The 25327-nt window shown below is 36.1% G+C and overlaps 1 protein-coding gene across 1 annotated transcript in view; it reads left to right on the forward strand.

The window, feature by feature from the left end:
• The window catches only part of HTRA1 (HtrA serine peptidase 1), a 71186-nt gene that overhangs the window by 45090 nt on the left and 769 nt on the right, over positions 1-25327 (forward strand). The window contains exons 4-8 of the mRNA XM_023495494.2: positions 13695-13889; positions 18920-18952; positions 21995-22109; positions 22364-22421; positions 23854-23949. Of these exons, the coding sequence (XP_023351262.2) occupies positions 13695-13889; positions 18920-18952; positions 21995-22109; positions 22364-22421; positions 23854-23949 (497 nt within the window). The remainder of the gene's footprint in view (positions 1-13694; positions 13890-18919; positions 18953-21994; positions 22110-22363; positions 22422-23853; positions 23950-25327) is intronic.

The raw sequence follows: 25327 nt of genomic DNA on the forward strand, positions 1-25327 counted from the left end.
CGGTGATGGTTTTTCCATGAGGAGTAAGACCACGCTGTTGCCCAAAGGGCTATTGCTCTTACATTAGGCTTTCTCCTCTCGTGTGGGCTGGTTCCTGCCAGCCCAGCGAAGCGGGTGGTGATGGGTATGCTTGCTCAGCAGCCCAGAGCTGTTTGTAGATATGGAAGGCTAATTGGAAGAAACAGAATAGTGAAGACAGATGGGAATGAAACCTGGGAGATGACTTTTGGTTAAGTGTGACTCATCTAATAGCACATAGCACAGAGAGTTCTCCTTCATGAATTTTATTTTCAGAAGGAGCTGCTTAAAGTAGGGGATGTGAGCTGCACATGGGAAATTGTTTCTAAGAAGATTTCTAAAATCATTTGACACATAATGTAAACATTTATATTCAGATCTGTCTCTCAGCTTTTCCAGACTTGGTCAGGCATTCTTGTAGAACAAGATGATTTTCAGCAAGTTGCTTTTAGCTGTTTTCGTTTTGGGTTTTGTTTTATTTCCTGCCTTTTTGGCAATTCTTTCTCATTCTCTTCTTTCTTTTCATTTTCATTTTTAATCTCCCATGTGTTTTGAATGCTGTCTCTGCTTTTCTTTGGAAATAATTCCTATTCAGTGATACCATTGGTTATTCAGCTCCTTTAAGGTCTAGATCTCTTATAGGACTTTAGAAGACTGCGTGAATGGAGTTATATTTATATGAAAATATGGTTTTCTTAGCATTTTTAGGGTAAAAATCATTTTTCACTAGGAATGTAAATCCAGACAGATAGCAGAGGTGCAAACGGCTTAATTGTTCTGAATAAGCCATATGTTCAGAAGGTTTAGCTTAATGAGACATGTTGGGAAGGTTTCTGAATACATTTTCTTTTGGAATGTGAAAAATATTACAGTTCTCCTAAACTATCAAGACTGGAAACCTTTTTGTATTCTTTGGCACCATTTTAATAACTTTGTTGATTGTTAAAGGACATTCTTTGGTCACATATTTTTTCCTTAATATGGTAATGCCTATTTTTTTTTCCTGTTTAAAGTACCTTCTAATATCCAGGAAGATAAAAATAAGGCATTATTTATGGTTATGGCAAAGCTGTTCCAAGGGACTAGTAGGATTGCTGTGCTGTAATAAAATCCTAATTTGTGTGTTCCGCCTCCTGATCCTGGCCTCCAGAATGCCTTCTATCCCTTTTCCTCGTCCATGAAGGATTATCACTTTGTGTTACTTTTCATAGTAAACCAAAGCTAGAACAATTTGTCTCTGCTCTTTACTGGGTGATAGATTTATGCCACATTCTTTATGAGACTGAACGTCTGCCTCAATGAGAGGAAATCTAGCCCTTCTCAGTAGACATTAAAGTGCTCTTCATTAATCCCTGGATTATTTAGAAAGTTATTATTATGATTATGTGTTAAAATTGACAATTCACATAATGTTGGGTACTGGTGTTTAGTTGGTAGAACTGAGTTTTTTTTTTTTCTCTCTCTCTCCCTCTTTCTCTCCTCTTTGTCAAACCCATTGCTTTGGACCAATCCCAGCCAACATTTTGAGACTTAATTGTCATGGACCTCCAGGATAATATAGTATTTACACTTTGTCAGTTTTACATTGAGTTTTTTTCATGATAATCCTGGGAAACAGGTAGTATGAGTATTATTAGTTCCATTTTTAGAGATAAGGCAACTGAGGCTCAGATAATTTGAGTAACTATAGATTTAAGTTGAGGAATTCATCTATAATCATGAAGCCATGGTACCAGCTAGAATTTGAATTTAAGTCTTCTGAGTCTAAAATGCAGGAGGCTTTTTTTCCTATTTTACATGATAATGCATAGACTTATGTCCATGTGTATATATGCACAAATGTGCCTGCCATTTGCTTTAAAAAATAATGGTTTCATGTAAGGCAAGTTTGTGTATAGTGTGTACAGGTGCCTAGTTTGTGCTGAATATGTCTTAGGATCTTAGATTGCTTCAGCTGAAATAGAAGCTTAAAGACCATCAGACAAAAGTTCACAAATCTAACACTGTTTCCACTATTCTACAATGAAAATGTATTCAGTTTTGTTTATAGAGGGAAGGGAAGAGAAGAGGGAAGAGAAGAAAATTTTTGCATTTAAGTTCCCAGTATGTGCCAGACATTGTACTAAGTGCTTTAAGTATATTATACTTGTTATATTTTAAATATATTATCAAATAAAATACCTGGGAGGTAGATGCTGTTGCCAGAGATTGATCTTATTTAACTTTTCCATTCAGGTCCTTTACTTCTTTTTCAATAGATCTGAGGAATTTTATTTTATGATTTTTTTATTTGTTCTTTTGGCTTGATCATGATTTTCAAAAAGTCCAAAGATTTTTAAATTATCATCTTTCCATCTTTAGAAATTACTCGTTTTTCTTATAATAGACATTTATATATTCTTTTCTTTCCCTCAAACTTTTAACTTCATTCTCATATTTTTTTTTCATTTTCTTATAAAATCATTGATTTCTACTTGTGCCATTCTATTTTTTCAGGGAGGTTACTATTTGAGCAAGGTTTCCTATATTTTTAAGAGCTATTTTTTCTTCTTCCTGTTTTCTTTTTCTCAATTCTCATTTCATTTTTTATTTCTTTTTTCATTTGTCATCCTTATGTAGTCCTTATGTGCCAAAGCTATTTTTGTGTTTTCTTTTGATTTCTCATTTTTTGCCTCAGTTCTTGGTTTAAAGTTTTATAAATAGAGTACCCTTTAGCACTTCTGAATGGGTTAAGTAAGTAAATCATGTTTGATCCTCTCTGTATTCTGAATATTACTTATGGATCTGGGAGGGATGGTTGATATCAGGTCCCATTTCTGCCTCAGTCCCTGGCTTTTGTTTCAATTTCTTGGCAGTCCACTGTAGGTTCAGATCTCAACTACTGCTTCTCATTCTTTGTGCATGATTCTTTTTTGGAGGTGGAGCAGGAAGAGTGGGTCTCCTATCTCATTTAGGTTGAAGAAAAGTGACCAACTCATGGGCTGACTCCACTACTGATTGGCAGATGAGATTTGACTTGCCTCTGTTTTCAATCTGGACTGTTCCCTTTCCTTCTTCTCCGTTGCTTAGAAAGTTTGATTTCCCTCTACCCCACTGCAGGGGTAGAATTCACCATATTGATGCTGGAACTTACTTCAAACACTAAATTCAAATTTTGAATTCCCCTTTCCTCTCACATTCTCCCTTTCTTTCACACCATCCTCCCTTACTCTCCTTCACAATTTCTCTATCTTTCTGTCTCTTCCTTCCCTTTTTCTCTTCCTGCCCCCTCCTGTCTCCCTCTTTTTTCTCTAAGGCCAAAAAAAGAGACTTAATCTGACAAGATGTCTCAGTGAAGATGTTTAGTCTGAAGAAGAAAAGATTTAGAAGGAAGGCATGATATCTGCCTTCAAGCATTTGAAGGGCTGTCTTGTAGAAAAAAGGATCACACTTACTTTGTTTCATCTCAGAGGGCAAAAGTAGAAAAATTGCAGATGGACAGATTTCAGTTTGACTATAAGGAAAAACTTCCTGACAGGTAAACCATCCAAAAGGAGGAAGATGAACTTTTTTAGAAGGGGAGGATTTGTCTTCATTGGAACTTTTCAGGTAGAGGTGAGATGATGATTTGCTAGAAACTTTGTCAAGGGCATTCTTGCTCATATTTATACTAGATATTATACTAGACTTCAGAAGTCCCTTCCAGTCCTGAGGCTTTGTGACTATAGCATCACATTGATAAAAGGAAAAGAACTGAAAGGATAATATGTGGTGACAGACAAATGATTTGGCTTTCATTAAGTATACATTTTTCCTTGTCTGAATGCCATGAAATGTATACAGTTGCTAGCCATTAAGATTTTATTTAGGAATATTTACATTTTATAGTTGAAATGATAACATTAAGGAACAATTTCAAATGTTAAGCTTTTTCCTCTGCTCTCCCTTCCTACGCCACCACCATATTTTGACATTTTAATAAGCCTGTAAGCATTTCTTCTCGAAATTTAAGGAGGATGTAAGTATTGCTAGAGCTTGTAGTTTGTGAATTGAGGGTCAGTTTCAGGCAGGCAGAATTTTTTCCTTTAGCACTCATTAAAAATAAAATAACACAAAACCTTTTCTAAGGCATGTGTGCACAATATGGCTATATTATTTTGTCTTGTATATAGGCACTTTCTTTAATTTTTTTTTAATTTAAAGAAAATCAAAGGCTAGGATAACTATTTCCAGAAGACACATTGAGTCACACAGATAAACTGCAGCCAACTTGTGTAATTTTAGCCTTTGAAGCAAATGTGAACCAGCACAGGACCCAGCTGGAAAACTCGGCACAATGAAAATGTAGGGTGGCGGCCAACAGCTGGACTGGTTGCCTCCTCCTTCAGTGGCCAAATGCAAATTCAGCAACAACAAGGTTGTTTTTTTTTTTTTTTTTTTGTGACATAGGAGCATTTAGGATTTTTCACTTCACAGGGAAAAAAGTGACTTCAATTAGTGAAGGAAGACATTGCCAGTTTTCTCCTTTGGCTCTTGGTTTACTCATTTTCACATTTCTTCTTTCTTCTTTAGAACCTTGGCAGTGGAAGTTACTAGAGAAAGATATCATAAAGGGTGATAGTGAGGGCACATAGGAGTTAGAGTAAATTGAATTCTTTAAAAATTATCCACCTCAGTAGGAGCTGAAATACTGATTGGTATATTGCATTGTGTGGTCATTTCAGTTGATTTATTGGTTTAGCCCGTGCTGCTGGATTTTGGGCAACCTTTTCCTCTCTCTTGAGGCTTCAGAAGTTGCTAAGGATCTTACTGTGTTTGGAGAATTGTACAAAAACAATGTGTTATTTTGAGAAGACTTTTGATCCTACTTAAATTGCATTTAGATAAGGTCCTTGACACATAATTTGTTATATTGTGCTAATGTGATCAGATCCAGCTAAAATATTCTCTGAAAGGTTTGTTTAGTAATTGGAAAGGATAAAGTCCTTTGAGCTAGGATCATACACTCATACATCCATAGAGTTGGGAAAGACCTTACGGATTATCTAATTCAATATTCTTGCTGGCTTAGATTGAAAGATTTATCCAAGGACTTAGAGCTAGGCTGCAAATTCAGTGTTCTTGATTCCCATTTTTCCATTGTCATGTTCCTCCAAAATTAGAGATTATTATTATTATTTTTATATTTCTGTTACTCTTCACCAGTCCTCCCTACCTCTTGCCTTATAAGATGGCTATGAATCTTAAAGTAAGGGATAGGAGGTATTGGATTTGTGGTTTTATTGGTTTAAGAATTTTCTGGGTGAGGAATTAAATTCCCTCTACTAATTCAGATTGGCACTTTCATTGCAATTTATAGTCTTAAAGAACTGTCTAGGAGACTGAGAAGGTAGATGACTTGCCTGGAACCACAAAGCCCATATATGTCAGAATATATCCAGGTCTTCCTGGCTAGCCACTTTGTTCTTTGGAACCACGCTGCCTCTCTCCTGCTCTCTTAGAGTAAACTTAAATTTAATTATCCTGTTGAGTAATACTTCAGCTTAAAAGCTATGGAGAATAGATAGTCCAAATCCCCATAGAATCTGAACTCGTGTCATATTTTACTCTCTTTGCATCCACATCAAATTTGTGAGTCCAGACTCATCAAATAGTACTCATTCGTTCTTGTTAGTTGTTGTTTACTGCCATACACATTCATTAAGAAATGTGTTGTCTCTGGACCAAAGTCAGCTTTGTGTTGATGTTTCTTATATATAAATTCACATCTTGGTCCTTCTGTCCTTTATTTTTAGCCACAAATTTTCTTTATAATCTTATTTCCCTGCTCTCTTTTTTAGGTCAACCCCAATAGCCAGTCCTGAGACCTTAAATTACAAGAGTTCTTGATCTGGGGTCTGTAAACTTTAAACCAATGATAACTATTTTAACATATTTGGTTTCCTTTGTAATCCTGCTTTATTTTATATATTTAAAACCATTATTCTGAGAAGGGGTTCATAGGTTGCTAAAGGCATCCAATCCCTATTTTAGAGCATAGTCACAACTTGGACCAACCAAGGATTAGGAAGTGAAACCTTCACAACTTCCTCTAAGCCATTAGGTACATCTTTCAACTATGTGGTTTTTTTGAATCACAACTAGCTCTGGCTCAGCTGGAGCAGACTGACCTTTCCAGTTAAATCCTTGGCCACCATAACATTCACAGGATCATAGAGTTTTAGATTTGGGAGAGATTTCAGAGGCCACCTTGTCTAACCTGTATCTGACCAACAATGCTCTCTAGAACATGTCTGGTGGGTCAATCATTGGTCTAAGAGCCTTAGTTTTTAAGAAAGGCCCATGGGATCCATTCATATGATAGATCTGCTTGTTCTTCTTTACTGACTGCTTGGAAGCTATCAAAGAGTCTTATGAAGCTTAGTAACTTACTACTTTTTTGGCACAGTATCAAGAGTCGGGAAGAAAAAACCAAACCCTTAGCTTTGAAGGAGCTTGAGATCCAAATGGAGAAAGGAGACTTCAGTCATGGGATTTCTTTATTTCAGAGGATTTCTGAAGCATTGATCTATTTGGTGGAATCTTCCTCTCAGGAAATCTGTAGGCTTAGAGAAAGGGCAGTATTTCTTTCTGAGCTCCCCGTCTATGTTTCCATATCCAGACCTCTCCAGAGCCTTTGATCCAACCCACAGCCTGCAAATTCTCGCCTTCTCCCAATTAACACTGTTTTGCATCAGTTGCGCATGGCTCCAATTGGTTGATCCCCTAAATCTGCAGAATATTTTCAAGTACTTCTTGCTGGTATGGCCAGCATCTATAGTTAGTACCAAAGGAATCAAGGTGTTGGAAATTTTTAATTTAAAATAACACATGGTGCTTGCATCCTCTGAAAACTTTCAGAATAACTTCATGCTGTTTCATCTTATTCTCACAACAATCTGTGGTAGAGAGAATTATGTTCATTTTTTTTTCCTGAGGCAATTGGGGTTAAGTGACTTGTCCAGGGTCACACAGCTAGGTTAAGTGTCTGAGGCCAGATTTGAACTCAGGTTCTCCTGACTTCAGGGTGGTGCTGTGCTGTGCTGTTCATTATTTTAGTGCTGTTCATTATTTTTATTGGTGGATAAAGAGAATGAGGATATTGTCAGGATCAGATCCCTTGACAGTGACACAGGTAAGCCTAAGAATATGAGGAAAAGAGTCCCTGAAGGAGTTGTCAAACAGGCAGAAGAAAGTCTTTATTGCCTAGCCTTTGATGTCTCCTATCCCCGAGATTCTAAGTAGCTTATTTCTGTCATTGTTCAGTCATTCAGCCATATCTGACTCCTCATGACCCCAACTATTCATGGGGTTTTCTTGCCAAAGATACTGGAGTGATTTGTCATTTTCTTCTTCAGTGGATTAAGGCAACCAGGGGTTAAAGCTGGTTATAGAAAAACATAACATTTTTCTAGAGAGGCACACAATCTAAGAATATAGGGGGAAGATTTCTAAGTATCCAAATTTGCTTAATCTGCTTTAATTCTTGCTTTCCCCATTTCCAAAATGTGGAGCTGAACTATGATTTAAATGAGCCAGCATAAATGACAGCCAAGATGCTTGGGTTCTTCCTGCTTTTATTTGTTGAAGAAAAGAGTGATACCTTTCTTTGTTACAGCTGTTGGAAGCAGCTATTGTTTTACTACATCAATCAACTCCTTTGACTTCCTGATCATGGTAATAGATAAGCCAAGTGAATTCTCAAAATTATTTCATTTGATCAGTCAGATTTCTAACTGCTGACCTTCCCAGCTGCCTTTCATAATTAGAATCCCAGGTTGATTTCCTTCATTGATTGAATAAATGTACTCTGGTTTGATTAGGCAGAGAGAAAAGTAAAGAAAACATGCTGGGCTGAATGTCTGATGATTCTTTAAAGATGTTGGGCATTCCTAGACAGATAACTCAGGCAGTCAGGCACCTGTGAGCCAGTGCTCTTATTCCTGGATATTGTTTTACCAATGATATGGTCAATTCTCTGTGTATCTTCCCTTGCTCAGTAAAACTCTTTGCTTCAAGGCAATGATACCAGTGATAGGAGTTGTTATTGGTTCTGGTCGTGAGTATTTATGTGTAGGAGAGGAGGGAGGGAAGGAAGGAGAGAAGGAGGGAGAGAGACAGAGATACAGAGAAAGTTTTTACCTACAACTAGCATTTACTTATTTACATTGCAAGTCACCAGAATAATACAGTTATGCCTTCTGTCTTGGTGACATCTGTATTTTTGATTTCTTCACCTTCTTGACAGAGTGATATTTTATTTAGTTTTAAGTCTTTGGGGTTACTTTCCAATGCAATTGAAATCATTAAGAAAATTGGAATCAGGGATCTGTGAGATATTTTGCTTGTTTTATTTAGATATATATGGAATTTCCTCCATTGTCTTTAGACTCTTTTCCTTTGTCACCATTAAACTGCAAACGAATATGATTTGTGAAAAATGAATGGAAAATTAAATTGCATAAAACTTCCTGTGTTAAAGAATTTTTCTGGCCAAAGTATCTGAGCCAAGTATTGGTAAGGCTATCTGAGTTATTGTATATTTTTGTGGGGCCTCTTCCTTTCTAACTATTTTGTTATGTGAGACATAGCCTTCATAATGGGCCTTTTCCCTTTTTATGATGAGAGTCACTTCATATTAACTCTGCTGATTTGACTTCCTTTCCTTCTAAAACCTGATTTATTTTTGTTTCCTTCAATGCTTGAGGTAACAGTGTGGATCTTAAAGGGGGTCACAAACATGGCTGTTCAAGCAGATTTAAAAACAATTTAAAACAAAATAATAATCCAAAATATTAGGATGTCACTCTGATTTCCAAAACATTCAACATGTCCAGTATTTCATTTGATGAGTTAGAGAGATCATGTATCATTATATTCATTTTACAAATAAGGAACTGAGGTTCAGTAGGTTGTGAATTCATTCCAGATCTTCTGAATCCAATTCTTTCTTTCTACTCTATGCTCACTGCCTGCAGAAGCAGTTTTTTTAAACTGAGGCATTGAATAGAAACATGTAAGTGTATGTCATTTATAAGAAGCATCCCATGTATAGTAGGTATCAATAACTACAACACAAACATTAGCCCAATTCTACCCGGGATTTTCTGGATTCTACTCTTAGGGGCTTATAGAACTGTTGGGGTGACAGGCTCCCTAAACCTACTGATACTATCAACCATCAACATGGCAATAGTGGGAAGAACACTATCTCTAAAGAAACTCTGTGTATTTGAAGGAGAACTGCCAGCTAGAAACAGAGGCCCAGAATTCAAATATGATTAGATGCTTTCTACCTATGCTATCTTGCAAATCTAATTGCAGTTATCAATTGCCATGAAATAAATACAATAAAACCAATTGCAATGAAATAAATGTGCATTTCCCCTTCCATATAAGTTCTTGGCTCCTTAAACATTTATATTTATAGATTTTTTGCTTAGATCTCTTGGTCGAGATGGCTTCTGAAGTCTCTACTAGTCCTAGACAGCTATTTTGGGATCCTATGCGCTATCTGAGATTGTTGATTTATGTAGATGATATTAAGTACAAAGCAGACTCCACAGATATATTGTCCATACATTTTAGGAGCTTAAAAGCTGAGAGATGGCTCTGTTGTAGCTGCTCCAGAGAGAACATACAGACATTGGAACCAAACCAAATCTTAGTACAGGAATAGAGTCTAAGGGATTTTATGCTTTCAGAGCAGGAGCCAAGATTTTGCATGTAATTGCACTCACTGCCCATATCGACATTTCATTCTTTTAAAAAAAAATAAATTCCCCACTGAGTAAAACATGTGTCTAGACGTTTGCTGAAAAAAAAATGCTAATTTCCTAAATAGCAGGTTGGCTAGTTTATATATTACAATCTTAAGCAGACAGGCCTGAGGTGAGGATTAAGACTGGAAAAGATCCTGGCTTTTATTCAATGGAGATGGATCCCAACACTATTGCCAGAGTCTAGCATATGCAATTTAGCTAGAGCCAAATTTGGCCCCATAGTGGGTTGTTAACTGGTGCGATGGCCAACCAGACCAGCCAGTATCATCATCTTTTCCTCATTCTCCAATGTTTTCATGCCTGCAATTAGTATTAAGGAAGAAAGAAGAAGAATGATTCTCACGCTTTTCTCACTGAATTCTTCTACTCTTATGGAAATAGACTAATTCGTTTTCACACCAAAGGAATTGTCCCTGAGCTTTGTCTGTTATCTTAATGTCTGTCTGTCTGTCTGTCTGTCTATCTATTTATGTTTAGGTTTTTGTCAATGTGCTTTCTCAAGTTGTATAGTTGAGGAAATTAATTTTTAAATTTTTGTTCATTTTGATAATATTAATTGAGCACAAATGCCTAACACTGGAAAGATCTGAAATCAGATTTCATCTTTGCCATTTCTGAGCCACGTGGGCAAGTCACTTATACCTCTGAACCTCAGTTTTCTCATTTGTCAAATGAGGATAACATTGCCTATGGTATCCATTTCATAAAGCTGTTAGTATAATTGAATGAGATAAAGTATATGCAGCAGTTCTCTCCCCTTAAAACACTAGCTATATGCTAATTTTTCTTCTTTTTACATTGTTACATATAAAGAGGAAAGAGAGATTCATTTTTATGCCATCCTAGAGAGCTGAACCAGAAGAAATGGGGAGAAGTTGCAAAGAAGCCAGTCTGTATACTACAAGGGGAAAATTTTTTTTTTTTGATAAATGGAGTTGCTGTATAGTGGAATGAGCCGCCTTAGTAGATGTTTTTTTTTTTTTAATCACTGGATAGACTCCTTCTCTGCAAATTATACTTTATTCTTCAAAAGTTGCTGGGATATTCAGAGATTTTAAACTTGCCTGAGGTCCTAGAGTGTCAGAGGTGAGATTTAAACCCAAGATTTCATGGCTTTGAGGCTAGTTCCCTAAGTGACATACTGCCCTTCAATTATGACCAAAACAGGAATAATAGTCGATATTTATAGAGCTCTAATGCTTGCAGGGTAGTGTACATCCATCATCTCATTTAATTCTCCTAACGACTTTATGAGGTAGGTGCTATTATTTTTCATAGATGAAGAAAATGAGGTGGAGAGATTAAATGACAAGTCCAGGTGGGCAGCGAGGCAGGATTGCAGCTGAGATCTCCCTGACTCCAAGTCCAGAGCTCTCTCTACCCTGCCACCAAACTGTGCTTGTTACTCCTACTGTCACTTCTCATCTTAGCTTTGGAAGAAGTGACTCTTTGCTGGTGGCTGGGAAATCTGCCATTCATGTTCTCTTTATCCCCTAATTCCTAAAAGTCTCTGGCCACTTCTTCCCTCTAGCCGGTCTCAGGCTTAAAACCCAGTGATTTCCCGTGGAGGCTCATTCCAAGAAGTAGGGGACTGAGCACACATTTACTTTTAAAAGTTCTCTATCTAGCAAAGTAATGTGCTGACTCCTAACCTGCTGTGAATGCTGGAGAAAGTAATTTCTTGGCAGGGGTCACTGGCCCCTGTCCATTGTAAATATTCAGTTTTAAGAAATCTCTGGAGTGCTGTTGGACTCAAATGATCTCCAAGAGCACATCAGACTATGTAGGGAATGTTGTATGTGCTTGTACTTCTGGGGAGGCGGGAAGAACTCAGATGGGAGCTTCCCTCTGTGGGGAAGGGACCTATTGTAGTATAAATCTATGATTTTCAGTGATGAGCCTCCGGCTGACACTGGGCTTTTTGGAAGCCATTCCTTGGGGAATGCTTCTTACCCATTTTTTTGTTTTGTATGTAGAGGAGATGACACAGTGTGATGAAACCCCCCTCAACAACAGTGTAGCCAAGAGTTGAGTTTAAATTCCCTGCCTCCTCCTCCCTGTGCATTTGACTTTTGGCCAGTGTGCTTAACCTGTAAATGCTTCATTTTCCTCATCCGTAGAAAAAGAAGGTTAACCTAAAGTGTCTAGCTCTAACTTTGATAATCCCCTGCAGAAGTTAATACTTTTACTCTTCCTGTCTCAAAAGCAGGTTTTATTTCTTGAAGTTATTTTTTTTTCTTCTATATCTCTTTCTGCCTTTCCCTTTGGGTCCTTTGCTATGTCTTTCTTGTGATTAATTGTATCCTCAGTAGTTAGCCCAGTGCCCGGCATGGCTTAAAAGCTTATGGGTTTATTCCTTTCCTTTCTCCCAGCTCCCTCTCTGACTCTTGGCTCTCTTGACGAACTTTTGCATCTTTGTGGGGTCAAGGACACCAGTTCTTCTCTGAGGTTGATGAGCACAGAACAGACATTTGCTTAGTGCCAGTTGGCCTAAGAGTCTGGGACAAACCTCCCCCTTTTGGAAAACATCTATGTCCAGGCAGCTGTTCACTTTAATTAACTGAGTAAAAAGTAGAATTACTCTGGAGACTTGTTTGGCTCCAGCTCGAGGACAAGGATGGAGTTGTCCTCAGGTGTTCTTATCCTGTCCTCTTAAGGCTGCAATGTATTCTCTTCTGTGAGGAAGAATTGATACTCACGGTCCTGTCAAGAGAAATAGGGAGCCCAGATCATGAAGAAGTGGCTTAATTTTATTTTTGTCATGTTTCACACCTAAAGAGAATTAATTGTAGACTTCAGATATGTCTTGCTTTTAGGAGCTATTTAGTAGAGTCCCTTAGTGGGTCAGCTATTCTGGACTGGGGAGTAGTAAAGTCATATATTCTTTATTTGTATATATTTATACAGCACTTTCCACCATGGTTGTCTGTCTTGGTTTTGTCAGTGAAGGGGAAAGAGGAAAAAATTTGATCATTTTCTTTTTTCTTTTTCTCTTTTTTAAGCCTAATCTATAAGTAAGTTGTAATATGAACTGGGATAGGGTAGCTGTTTTGTTTGTTTGTTTTTTTTTTTTTTTTTTGGCTCCCTTTCTCTCTGTTATATATTTATTAGTTTAAGAGGAGAAAAAGTAAATCAGTTTAACATTGACTATGAGCTTAATCATCTCAAGGCAGCTGAATTCACAAAACAGTATAGGGTCATATTATTAATAAGGGCATGTTTTCTATCACTTGGCACCTTTGCCAGACAGACACCTGAGATGGTGAGACTCTGTTCATGCTCTCACACCAGCCTTGATCTCTGATGGATGATGATAAATGGTTGGGGGCCGTGTTGGGGTAACCTTAACAAGCTCAAAATCTGCCTTTCCCCCTAAGGGCTGAGTCTGATGATTCTGTGCTTAATCACTAAACCCTCCTGCTCACTTTTCCTTGACAAAGATGTGAAATTCATTGTCTTTTTGCCTTGTCTTTTAATCTCTCCCCTGGCCCTGAAACAATCATAGCAAGTGAGTATTAATCATTTCAAGATGCTATCAGAAACAGAAATGCACTATAGCCCTAAGACATTTTCCTTGGCAGGCAGAACACAAATATCCATGTGTTTTATAATAGCTTATGATTTATTGGGTACAGTTTGTAGAAAAGGAAGTTTTGCTCTCTTATACCTCTCCTGGAAAATCCAGGGAATATGGTTACCATTAGCAACTACCAGAAATACCTAGTATGGACTCCATGGTCTGCCGTCTCCCTGTGTTTTGGGGTTGTTTTTTTTTTGGCAGTGCAATATCTAGGAATGTGGTCCTTGTGTAGTCCACCTTGTTTTTAGCAGAAAGGCCATATGCTATTTTTTAAAAAGAAAAATTTTTGTTTACAGGGAAAGTTGCCAGTCCTCCTTCTTGGTAGATCTTCAGAACTGAGGCCTGGAGAATTTGTGGTTGCAATTGGAAGTCCATTTTCACTTCAAAATACAGTAACTACTGGGATTGTTAGTACCACCCAACGAGGAGGAAAAGAACTCGGACTGCGAAATTCAGACATGGACTATATACAGACAGACGCAATCATCAATGTAAGTCTTGTTTCTTATTCATCTGAATCTGGATAAGCCAGTGGGGCCTGAGTTGGTTATGATGACATTGCTTTAAAAAAAGAAAGATAAAGATTAAGAGTTCAGATTGCCTCCTCTTCAATCTGAGGTTTTAGGTTCAAATTTCAACTCTTCTTAACTTGTACGATATTGGGCAAATAACTTTAAGTGGTTCTGGTTATTTTTTGTGTGTCATAAATCCCTTTGATGGATTGGGGAAGTTTATGGATCCCTTCTAAGAATAATATTTTCAATGAATAAAATAAAATAGGATTACAAAGGTAAACAATTATATTGATATAGTTATTAAAATATTAAAGAAAATCTCAAAGACCTTGAGTTAAGAACTGCTCATGTTAAGCTAATTGTCTCCTGTTTCTCCCAATTCAAGGTTTATCAGATGGAAACAATGATTTTAGAAAATGATTAAGTTTATCAGCATTTTTTCAACTCCTGAAGCAGAGTCACTCAGGATAGTCACCATAGATTGTCAGTTGAACTGCACAGTTATACATTTAAAAGTAATCATGATATTCACTAGCAGTGGGCAGATTTCCTCTTGTGGGATCTTCCTCATCTTTGACAGCAAGAGTTCTTATTTATATAATGCTTTAAAATTGTCCAAAGCATTTTTTGCATGATCAATCTTTTGATGTGCAAGTATTACAGATAAGCAAACTTCTTGGAAAAGTTAAGTGGCTTGCCAGGGTCCAACTGCTAGTTGGAACAGATTGTGCAACAATAATGTCTGACAAAGGACTTTATGTATGTTTTCCTGTTTAGTTTTCACATTGTCCTTATGAGACTCAGTTAGAGGTAATATGGTGGAATAGAGAGAGAGCTAACCGTGGGATTAGTATGTAAATTAGGGGTTAAGTCCCAACACTGACACATACTGGCTTTGTGTCCTTGGGCAAGCCTTGTAACTTCTCAATACGTCCAAGGAACTTTCTAATACTTTAAATTGCAGAAAAGACTGCTAATCTGCATTGATAATTCTCCATGTGTTTCCCATACCAGACTGAGCTAATATAATAAAAAGAACTATTCTACCAAATTAATCTGCTTATTCAGTGCCATAACAATCAAACTGCCAAGAAATCATAGAGCTAGGGAAAAAAATCATCTGGAAGAACAAAAAGTCAAGAATTTCAAGGGAATTAATGGAAAAAAAATGCAAACAAAGGTGGTCTAGCTGTACCAGAGCTAAAAAACTATGTTATAAAGCAGCAGTTACCAAAACCATTTGGTACTGGCTAATAAATAGAGTAGTGATTCAATGGAACAGGTTAGGTTCACAAGACACAATAGTCAATGACTATAGTAATTTAGTGTTTGATAAACTCAAAGACTCCAGCTTCTGGGATAAGAACTCACTATTTGACAAAAATTGCTAGGAAAAATGAAAAATAATATGGCAAAAATAGGTAATGACCAACAGCTAACACTCTATACCAAGGTAAGATCAAAATGATTCATGATACTATAAGTAAATTAGGAGAACAAGGGATAATCTACCTCTTAGACCTGTGTAGAAGGGAGGAATTTATAGCCAAAGAAGAACTGGAGAACATTATGAAATGCAAAATGGATAATTTTGATTATGTAAAATTAAAAACATTGTATACAAACAAATCCAATGCAGCCAAGATTAAAAGGGAAACAGAAAGGTGGGGAAATTTTTTTTTTTTTCACATCCAGTGCTTCTACTAAAGGCCTCATTTCTAAAATATATGAAGAATTGAGTCAAATTTGTAAAAATATAAGCCATTCCTCAATTGGTAAATTGTTCAGAGAATATGAACAATTTCCATATAAAGAAATTAAAGCCATTTCTAATATAAAAAATTCTCTAAATCATTATTGATTAGAGAAATACAAATTAAGACAACTATAAGATACCATTTCACACCTCTCAAATTGGCCAAGATGACAGGAAATGATAAGGCAAATGTGGGCAAACTGGGATATTAAGACACTGTTGGTGGGGTCGTGAATTGATCCAACCATTCTGGAGAGAAATCTGGAACTATGCCCAAAGATTATTTGAAATCCCATTGATTCAGCAGTGTCTCTACTGGGTCTGTATCCCAAAGAGCTTATAAAAAAAAGGAAAAAGACCCACATGTGCAGAAATGTTTATAGCAGCCCTTTTTTGTAGTGGCAAGGAACTGGAAATTGAGTAAATGCTCATCAATTGGAGAATGGCTGAGTAAGTTATAGTATATGAGTATACTGGGATATTACTATTCTAAAAGAAATTACAAGCAGGATGATTTCAGAAAAGCCTGGAAAGACTTATATATTTTGATGCTAAGTGAAGTGAGTGGAACCAAGAGAACATTGAACACAGCAACAACAAGATTATGTGATGATCAATTCTGATGGAAGTGACTCTTTTCAACAATGAGGTAATTTAAGGCAATTCCAATAGATTTGTAATGGAAAGAGCCATCCATATCTAGAGAAAGAACTATGAAGACTGAATATGGATCAAAACATTATTTTCATCTTTTTTTTTTTGGTGGTATTCTCTTGCTTATTTTTTTCTCTTTCTCATATTTTTTCCCCTTTTAATCTGATTTTTCCTATGCAGCATGATAAATATGGAAATATGTTTAGGAGAATTGTACATGTTTAACTATAATAGATCACTTGTGTCTGGGGAGGGGAGAGGAAGGGAGAAAAATTTGGAACACAAGGTTTTGCAAAGGTGAATGTTAAGGACTATCTTTGGAAAAATTAAAAGCTGTTATTAAAAAAGAGCTTCCTCTACCAATGAAATCACAAGCCTAGATCTACTTACCTTCACCCCTACCAACACAAAAACAACACAAAAAATGCCTTGACATTAATCACCCTGTGAAGAAGGAATTTGCTAGTATTATTTCCACCATTTTACACATGAGGAAACTGAGGCGTAAGAGAGTTTAAGAAATTTACTTATGATTCTATAACTAGTAAGTGTCAGAGGCTGGGTTTGAACTCAAGTCTAGCTACCGGGATTCTTTCCACTAATATCATGCTAACTTACAAACCCAGATGTCCCCTCACTCTAAGTCTGTTGTGCTTTATAGGAAGACTTTAACTCTTCAATACTCCTTGAAGCTCATTCCAAACAATTAGTGATGTTATTCTTGCAGCATTCTATAGAGTAAATCTGCATCTTTTTTTTCTCTTTCTTTTCCTTCTTTCTTCTCCTTCTCTTCCTCCTCCTTCTCTTTCCCTTTCTCCTTCTTCTGCTCTTCCTTCTCCTCCTCCTTCTCCCTTTTCTCTTCCTCTTTCTCCTTCCCTCCTCCTTCTCCTTTTCTCTTCTTTCTCCTTCTTCTCCAATTTTCCCCCCTGATTTCAATAGTGTTTTATTTTTCCAATTACATATAAAGATAGTTTTCAGCATTCATTTTTGGAGTTCCAGTATTTTTCTTCCTCCCTCACTTAATTCTCCCCTCCACAAGACAGTAAACACTTTGATATAGATTAGATGTGTACAATCATTTTAAACATATTTCTATATTTGTCATGTTGCAAAAGAAAATCAGAAAGAAAGGGAAAAAAAACATGAGAAAAAAAACCAGCCTCTCCTCAAAAGATGATTTTTTTAATCTGCTCCAGTCTTTACAGTTCTCCCTCTATATGCAGATGGCATTTTCTTTCTCAAGTCTACTGGAATTGTCTTGGATTTCTGAGAAGAGTCATCTATCATAGTTGATCCTTACATAATCTTGAAGTTACTATGTACAATGTTTTTCTGATTCTGTTTACTTCATTCAACATTTGTTCATATAAGTCTTTCCAGGTTTTTCTGAAATGAGCCTGCTCATCATTTCTTATGAACAATAGCATTCCATTATATACATAAACCAGAACTTATTCTGCCATTCCCCAAATGAATTTCCAAAATTCCTTGCCACCACAAAAAGAGTAGAGGAAGTCTTCTTAAAACTGTGGGTTGCGACCCCATATGGGGTTGTGCAACTGAACGTGGGGGTTACGAAAAATTTGGCAACAGTAAGAGGAATCAAGTATTCTGCCAAGATTTAATTCTTTATGTAAAAATAAACAAGCACATCATCTTATTAGTACGCTAAATTGCTTTTATTTTTAATAAATGATAAAATTATATGCAAGCAAGCCAAAAATTGTTTTAAAATAAATTTCTTTCTGATTTGTCAGCAAATATTTGATTTGTATACCTATTTTAAACACCTATATGCCCAGAGTTACCTAAAATTTTCTGACAAAAAGGGATCCCGAATGGGAAAAGTTTTAAGCCTTGTTTTAGAGGAGCTCCCAATTTTGCCAGTGTTTGGCAAGTTTTGAACCCTGAGGGTGGAGGAGGGGATTAATCTAGCAGTTTTTTTTATTTTTTCTCCAAAAGGTGATCACTTCTTTCCTAATAGACACAGCATGAAGCTTTGACCCAATATATTAAACTTGTCTTGCTAAAATGAAGCCAAAGATTTTCCTGTACTTTTTTTTCCCCAAGCAATCTTTAAGAAATCATATTTCCCCCCTTCAAATGTCTCCTCATAGGATTGACTTTCTGAAAGCCATTTTTCATGTTGGACCAATTTCTAAGAAACACGATGCGCTCTTAGGCACTCTGCTTATAACCAGCAGGCTCTATTCCCAAGCTTTCCTGACATCAGGGTTGTTGAGACATGAAGTAATGGAAATAAAATGGAACCAGGTTTTAACTCTATGCTCTCAGGGCAGGGCAGAGGTAAAACAAATGAGTGTTCTTTGGATTTAAATAAAGTAACATCTTATTTCCTTTTAGAAAGTAGGAGAAAATGTGTTCATTACTTCATAAGGTAGTCTCTTGTATTTTGTTAGTTTTCAAAAGTGACCTGAAGTTTTCCATTTACTTTCAGTGAGAAGGTAGATGACTGATAGGAAAGAACTACAGTTCAGATTAAAGCAAATCACTGAAAATTGCCATTGATACAATAGGTGGATTGTGAGTGCATTGACAGAAGTCATCCTAATCATTTAACTTTTGTTTATTTCAGTATGGAAACTCGGGAGGCCCCTTAGTAAATCTGGTAAGTATTTTGTGAAATATTAATTTTAATTATTATTAATTAATTTTATTAATAATTTTGTTTAGCACTTGAGAAATATATATATATATATATATATATATATATATATATTTTAAGAAATGAGATTTGCCAAAGAAGTTTTGGAATTCTAGTTAGAAGTTGCTCTGTGAACATCCTGGGTCCTAACTGCTTATCATTGTGAATTTATGTAAATAATTAGGAGACCCAGTTGAGTATATGAATTAAAATCCAGCTTCAGATGTTTATTAGCTCTGTGACCCCCAGACAGGTCACTTAATTTATTTGCCTCTGTTTACTCATTTTATGAATTGCAATGACAATAGCACTTAGTTTCTAGAAGCTGTTGTGAGGACAAAAATGTAATGTTTGTGAAGTGCTTTGTAAAGCACTAAATAAATTCTGGTTAATAATAATAATAATAATAATAATATCTTTTTTGGGACAAAAATGACTACTTTACTTATTCAATAAATATTTATTAAGTACTTATTGTATGCAGAACATTATGGTAGATAGTAGACAGATACAATATTTAGATAAGTTCCATAATCTTGGAGAGGATTTGATAAAGTGGCAACAAATGTATTACACAGTGAAACCATATTTTACATGACATTACATAGGAGGTAGCATATTATGGTGGATAGATAACCTGTTGAGAAGAGTTGTATTTGAGTCTAACTTCTGACATTGGCTGTGACCTTATGCAAATCACTTATATTTTGTCTGCCTTGATTTCCTCCTAGATAAAATGGGGATAATAATAGTACCTACTTCCCAGGGAAGTCATAATGATGCAATGAGATGCTGTTTATAAAGCACTTAGCACATTTCTTGGCACACAGTAGGTGCTTAATAAATGTTTGTTCCCTTCCTTTGAGTTATTTCTGCAGTAATGTGATAGATCAGTATTTACTATCCACACGCTGTGCTCAATGATTCTGAAGACCAGCAGCTGAGGTTAGACTGAAGTCCATGGAATAGAATCACAGAATTTCAGGATTGGAAGAGACCTCCCTGGTGAACTCCAACAGAGATGTCAGACATATAGCCTACAGATTATAGACTGCATCCCTGCTCACAACTCTACAGACTATGGCCTAACGAGATTAAAATGCAATGGAAAAATACTTAACAAAAATAAATAAAAATAGAGTAGACCACAGATAATGTTAATTTGTGGTTTTCTAAGTCAAATTGTAGCCCACAGGGATCCTTATATACAGTTTAGTGGCCCCTATTTCCATTTAAACTTAATAACTGATTTTGACTAATCTGTACCTGGCAAGACTTCTCTCTACGTTATGGCTGACAAGCAGACCTTGAGCCTTTGTTGTGAGAGTTCTAGATATGAGAAAACCAGTACCTCTCAAAGAGTTCATTCCGGTTTTGGATAGCTCTTAAGTCAAATCAAAAAAGCAAGCATTTATTAAATACATACCATGTGCTATGCAGAAGGGTAGCTAGGGAGCACAGTGGAGAGAGTATCAGGTCTGGAGTCAAGAAGACTCATCTTCTTGAGTTCAAATATGGCCTCAGGCATTTATTAGTAGTGTGATTCTGAACAAGTCACTTTGCCTACTTTGTCTCAGTTTCCTTCTCCGTAAAATGATCCGGAGAAGGAAATGGCAAACAATTCTAGTATCTTTACCAATTAAGCCCCTAATGGGGTCACAGATATGCTGCAGTATTTTGCCTTCTTTCCCACCAACAGAACAAACCTATTCTCTAATCCATATGATTGCTGACAAGACTTGTTTTTTCTTATCATTAATTCTTTCAATTGATTTTCATAGGATGCATTGAAGCTCTTTATCAATCCTGATTGTCTTTTTCTGGACATTCTCTATCTTAGGAATAGCCTTCCTAAAAAGTGCAAAGCTATGAGTCCACATGGATTAAAACTGTAACCCTAGTTTCATTCATAAGTTATTTGGCCTCAGATAAGGAGTTAATTGCTTGAAGGTCCAGAGAAATTTCATATGTCCATAAGTCTTCCCGACCAAAGGTCATAGGATTATAGAATGTTAAATCTAGAATAGATTTTAGGGATCATATATTCCAATGGTCTCTTTTAACTTATAAGGGAATTGAAGTCAGAGAGGTATGTCTCTAATCCAAACTCAACAGGGAAGTGAATAATGGAACCATGACCAGATAGAAACCATTTTTCAAACTTCTATATCAATGTTTTTTCCATTAATTTAAAGACTTAAAGGTCCTTTGTGGAATTTCCATTTCATACAGAAAAGTGTTTGCCAATTGTGGTTTCTGAAGTTGGCAGTTTACCTTTGTAATCCAATATTTGACAACATTAGTCAATGGTATTAAGTCAAATATTTTAATGGTATATTAAACTTCCATTGAGAGAAAAAAAGAAGAAAAGCTATTGTAATAAGTTTGCACAGTTAAGCAAAATAAATTTCCCTTACTCTGTCTGGAAGTGGGTGATAGACTTTATCATTGTCATCTGGAGTTATGGTTGCCCATCATTGGTCATTTTTATGGTTGGTCAGAGTTGTCTTTAGATTCCTGGTTCTACAAAGACAAAACTGAAAGTCTCTGACCTTGAGGAAATTACATTTTATCAGAGGCATAACATTTACATATTTAAACTATAAACTCCTTGAGGGGAGGGACTGCCTTTTACCTCTTTTTGTATTTCCACTGCTTAGCATAGTGTCTTGCACATAATAAGTGCTTAATAAATGTTTATTGAATGAAGAATGAAAAAGTGGTGAATGAGTTTTAGGAAAAAGATAACGAGTTAATGTGTGGAGATATTGAGTTTGACAAGTCTATAGTTTATCCATTTTGAAAAGTCCAAAAGGTAATTGGTTATGAGGAACTGGTACCAGTTAGTATGTTGGATTTATAATTCAATAGTTGAATTACTTCCTTCTACTGAACTTCTGCCAGCAGGAACTGACCTAATACATTCTTTGAGGTTACTAGCAAAAATTTTCCACTTTCTATTTTTTAAAAAATACATTTAGTAAACTACTTATCTTTCTGTTTCAGGATGGTGAAGTGATTGGAATTAATACTTTGAAAGTGACTGCTGGGATCTCCTTTGCAATCCCATCTGATAAAATTAAGAAGTTCTTAACTGAGTCTCATGACAGACAGGCTAAAGGTATGATTTCACCAAGACATTCATGGAGAGCCAGTGCAGAGTCTGAGGTCAGCACCCCAGCCTCCCTTGCATGAATCACAGTTGTTGTCAACATCGTGGTACCTTGCACATACACTGTTGCCCAATTTCTTAGTAAGCCCTGTAAAATCCTCTGAACCTAACTTCAAAACAGAGAATATGGTGCCAGAGCACTTACTTGTTCTCTGTGAACAACTAACCAGGATTGTTTTATATTTTACCTTTTGCTTTCATAGGAAAAGCTGTCACCAAGAAGAAATACATTGGAATTCGAATGATGTCACTTACATCTAGGTGAATAAACAGGCTTTTATTTTATTTTATTTTTTTAAATAACACTGAGAGTTAACTTCAAAGTTCACAGTGGTGTCCCTAAATGCCAGTGAAACTTTGTCTGAATTTCTCGAAATATGTTAAGACTAATGATGATATATCACATTATAGTAATTCACATTTATGTAGCACTTTGAGCTTTTACCAGCTACTTCCTTCACAATAAGCCTGTAGTACAAATAGAACTAACCTTATTTTACAGATGAGGAAACTGAGGCACAAGAAGATTACATGCTATGTCTCATAATCAGAAGTATTAGTACCAGTCCTCAAATAATCTAAGACCTACTGCTCTTTCTATGACCATATGTTGCCTAATATTCTAAAGATATCTCTTTAAAATGAGATCTTTCCCCATCATGATGGTGCATACACTAATCAATGGGAATTTTCACAAAGCTGCTCTTAAAATCTCAGGTTAAAATGAGAAAATCTTAGCAATGAGATGAGGGACTAGAAATGCTGGCCAAGAGTTTAAACTGACTCTCAGATTCTGTAAATTATTCTTTCAACCAAAAGAATTTTGTGGCATTCTTTTAAAAGCTAGATCTAGAGAGCAGTTTGATTTTCCTTGATTCTTGTCTATTTCTTATTAATTATTTTCCATTGATTTTTGTCCTTTTCTTATTAATTCTATTGAAGCATACATCCCTAGTAAACTCTGAACGTTACCTTTCTCATCCCAAGGAGAGAATACTTTGCCTTTCAGATATTAAATTCTGTAAAGTGTGTTGGACTTTGTTTGTAGGAATGCTAGGTCAAGCGCATTATCTGATTCAAATAACTAGTGATTCTTCTTTTCCTCCATCTCTACTCTGATCTTGAGCAATTTCATTTTAATTTTTATATGTCATGACAGGTTCATAAAAAAAAACTTTATGAAGAAACCTGATATAAGACTCTGAGGGATGGGGTTCTACCTATTATTGCTTGACAATTAAGAGCAGTGACTAAAGCTATGATAGTTTTTTTAAAAAGGTTTAGATATAAATAGCACATTTCATACCATTTCCAAGAGGTTTAATGATTTTGCCAGGATTTAAACATGGTGAGTATTTTTTAGAGGGATTGGTGGATAGAGAGGTTGCATTTGGGAATATTAACAATAAAACAGCTGGCACTTCAGATCAAAACTTTAATCATTGTAGAATTTATAATTTGTAATCTACTCAAAGCATTAAAAAAAAAGATAATAGATAGTCCTGTATAGGGACTTAGGAAGCTGAGTAGGTATATCCTATTCTAACAATATGTCTTATTCAGACAATAAGGTAAGGAATGATAATAATAATAACAACTCATAATCATAATGTGCTTTAAGATTTATAAAGTGGGCTGAATTGAAATCTACACAGCTGGATTAATTTGGATGATGTGTTTTCTTCCTCCACAGTAAAGCTAAAGAGCTGAAGGATCGTCACCGAGACTTTCCTGATGTCCTTTCTGGAGCTTATATCATAGAAGTAATTCCAGACACTCCAGCTGAAGCGTAAGTTATAGAAATTTTACCTTCGATATCCTGCCTCTTCCCATGACTGACCCAATATAGTTCCTTAGAGACACAAGTGGTTGTTTTTGGACTTGTGACAAAAACGTGAGATCTCCAAGTCTGTTCCTGCTCTGGGATCTAGCTTAGGGTAAGACTCAATTTGAGTTGCCTCAGATAGAAAAGAGGAAAGAGGTCTTGTGTTCTCTACAGGAATGGCTTAACTCTTTTAACAGATGTGTATATATCCATTATGAGTATGGGACGGATCTATGATTTTTGTCAGCATGGGGAGCCCCTCTTGGAATTCCTCCCACCAAAGCAGCTTGAAATTCTATCTGTTCCTTATAAGATTAAATCCTAGGGAGTTGTTTGAAAAATATATTGATTATGTGAGTTGTCTAGGATCATATGGTTAATGAATTTCAGAGATGAAATTTGAACTCGAGTCTATCTAACTATAGACCACACTCTATCCGCCATGACATTTATTTTGTATAATGGCTGTACAAGAATAAATTCTTTGAGAATCTCTGGGGTCAGGTTGGAGAAGGAAAACAAAAAGGTCATTTTTACAGTTCACATGAAAAGTATTGGCTCATCTGACAAGCTATATACAAGATATAACATATTTCTAAAGAAAGTGGTATCAATATTACTTGTACTGATGAGGACAGGAATAGGGAGCCACCACCTTACGTTAAAATTAGAGAATCATCAAGCTGAAGGAGTATTATGAAAGCAAAAAGTGCTCTCCTATAAAAATAGCAGATCTGGAATCAGAAAACCTGAGTTCAAACACTACCTTCCCTATGTAATACCATCATGACACTGGACAGTTTCTACATCTCTAAAAACAAGGGACTTATATTAGATAATACTCAGGGTCCCATTTAGTTCTGAATTCTAAGATCTCTTAACACTGAGAAAATTGCTTAACCCCTCTCTGCTTTAGTTTGCTCATCTGTAAAAAGAGGGCAATAATTGCTTGTACTATTAACCCTACAGGATTGTTATATATAAATGGGCTTGTAAAGTGCTATGTGAATGGGTGCTACTGTTTTTTTCCTAGAGAAATTGTTTTCCTGACGTGCTTGGAAATGGGCCTACAGTTACTTCACCCTGTTAGAAATGACTTGGCTGAAATAAATTTGTCCTGCTCATACCAGTCTTGTAAAATATTAACACTTTTGTATAAAATTAACTATTTAGTAATTAGCCGGGAGAATCCCAGGAGGCATTTCAACAATGGCAGTAATATTTATTTTCTTTGGGAATTTCTAGAGTGCTTTTTACTATGAGATATTGAAGATGAATCCTTACAACTCTTCCCCCCAACATTCCCATTCTTATATACTAACTAGCTTTGTGGATTCTGGTC

The sequence above is a fragment of the Sarcophilus harrisii genome, chromosome 2, assembly GCF_902635505.1.
Source record: "Sarcophilus harrisii chromosome 2, mSarHar1.11, whole genome shotgun sequence".
Lineage (NCBI taxonomy): Eukaryota > Metazoa > Chordata > Mammalia > Dasyuromorphia > Dasyuridae > Sarcophilus > Sarcophilus harrisii.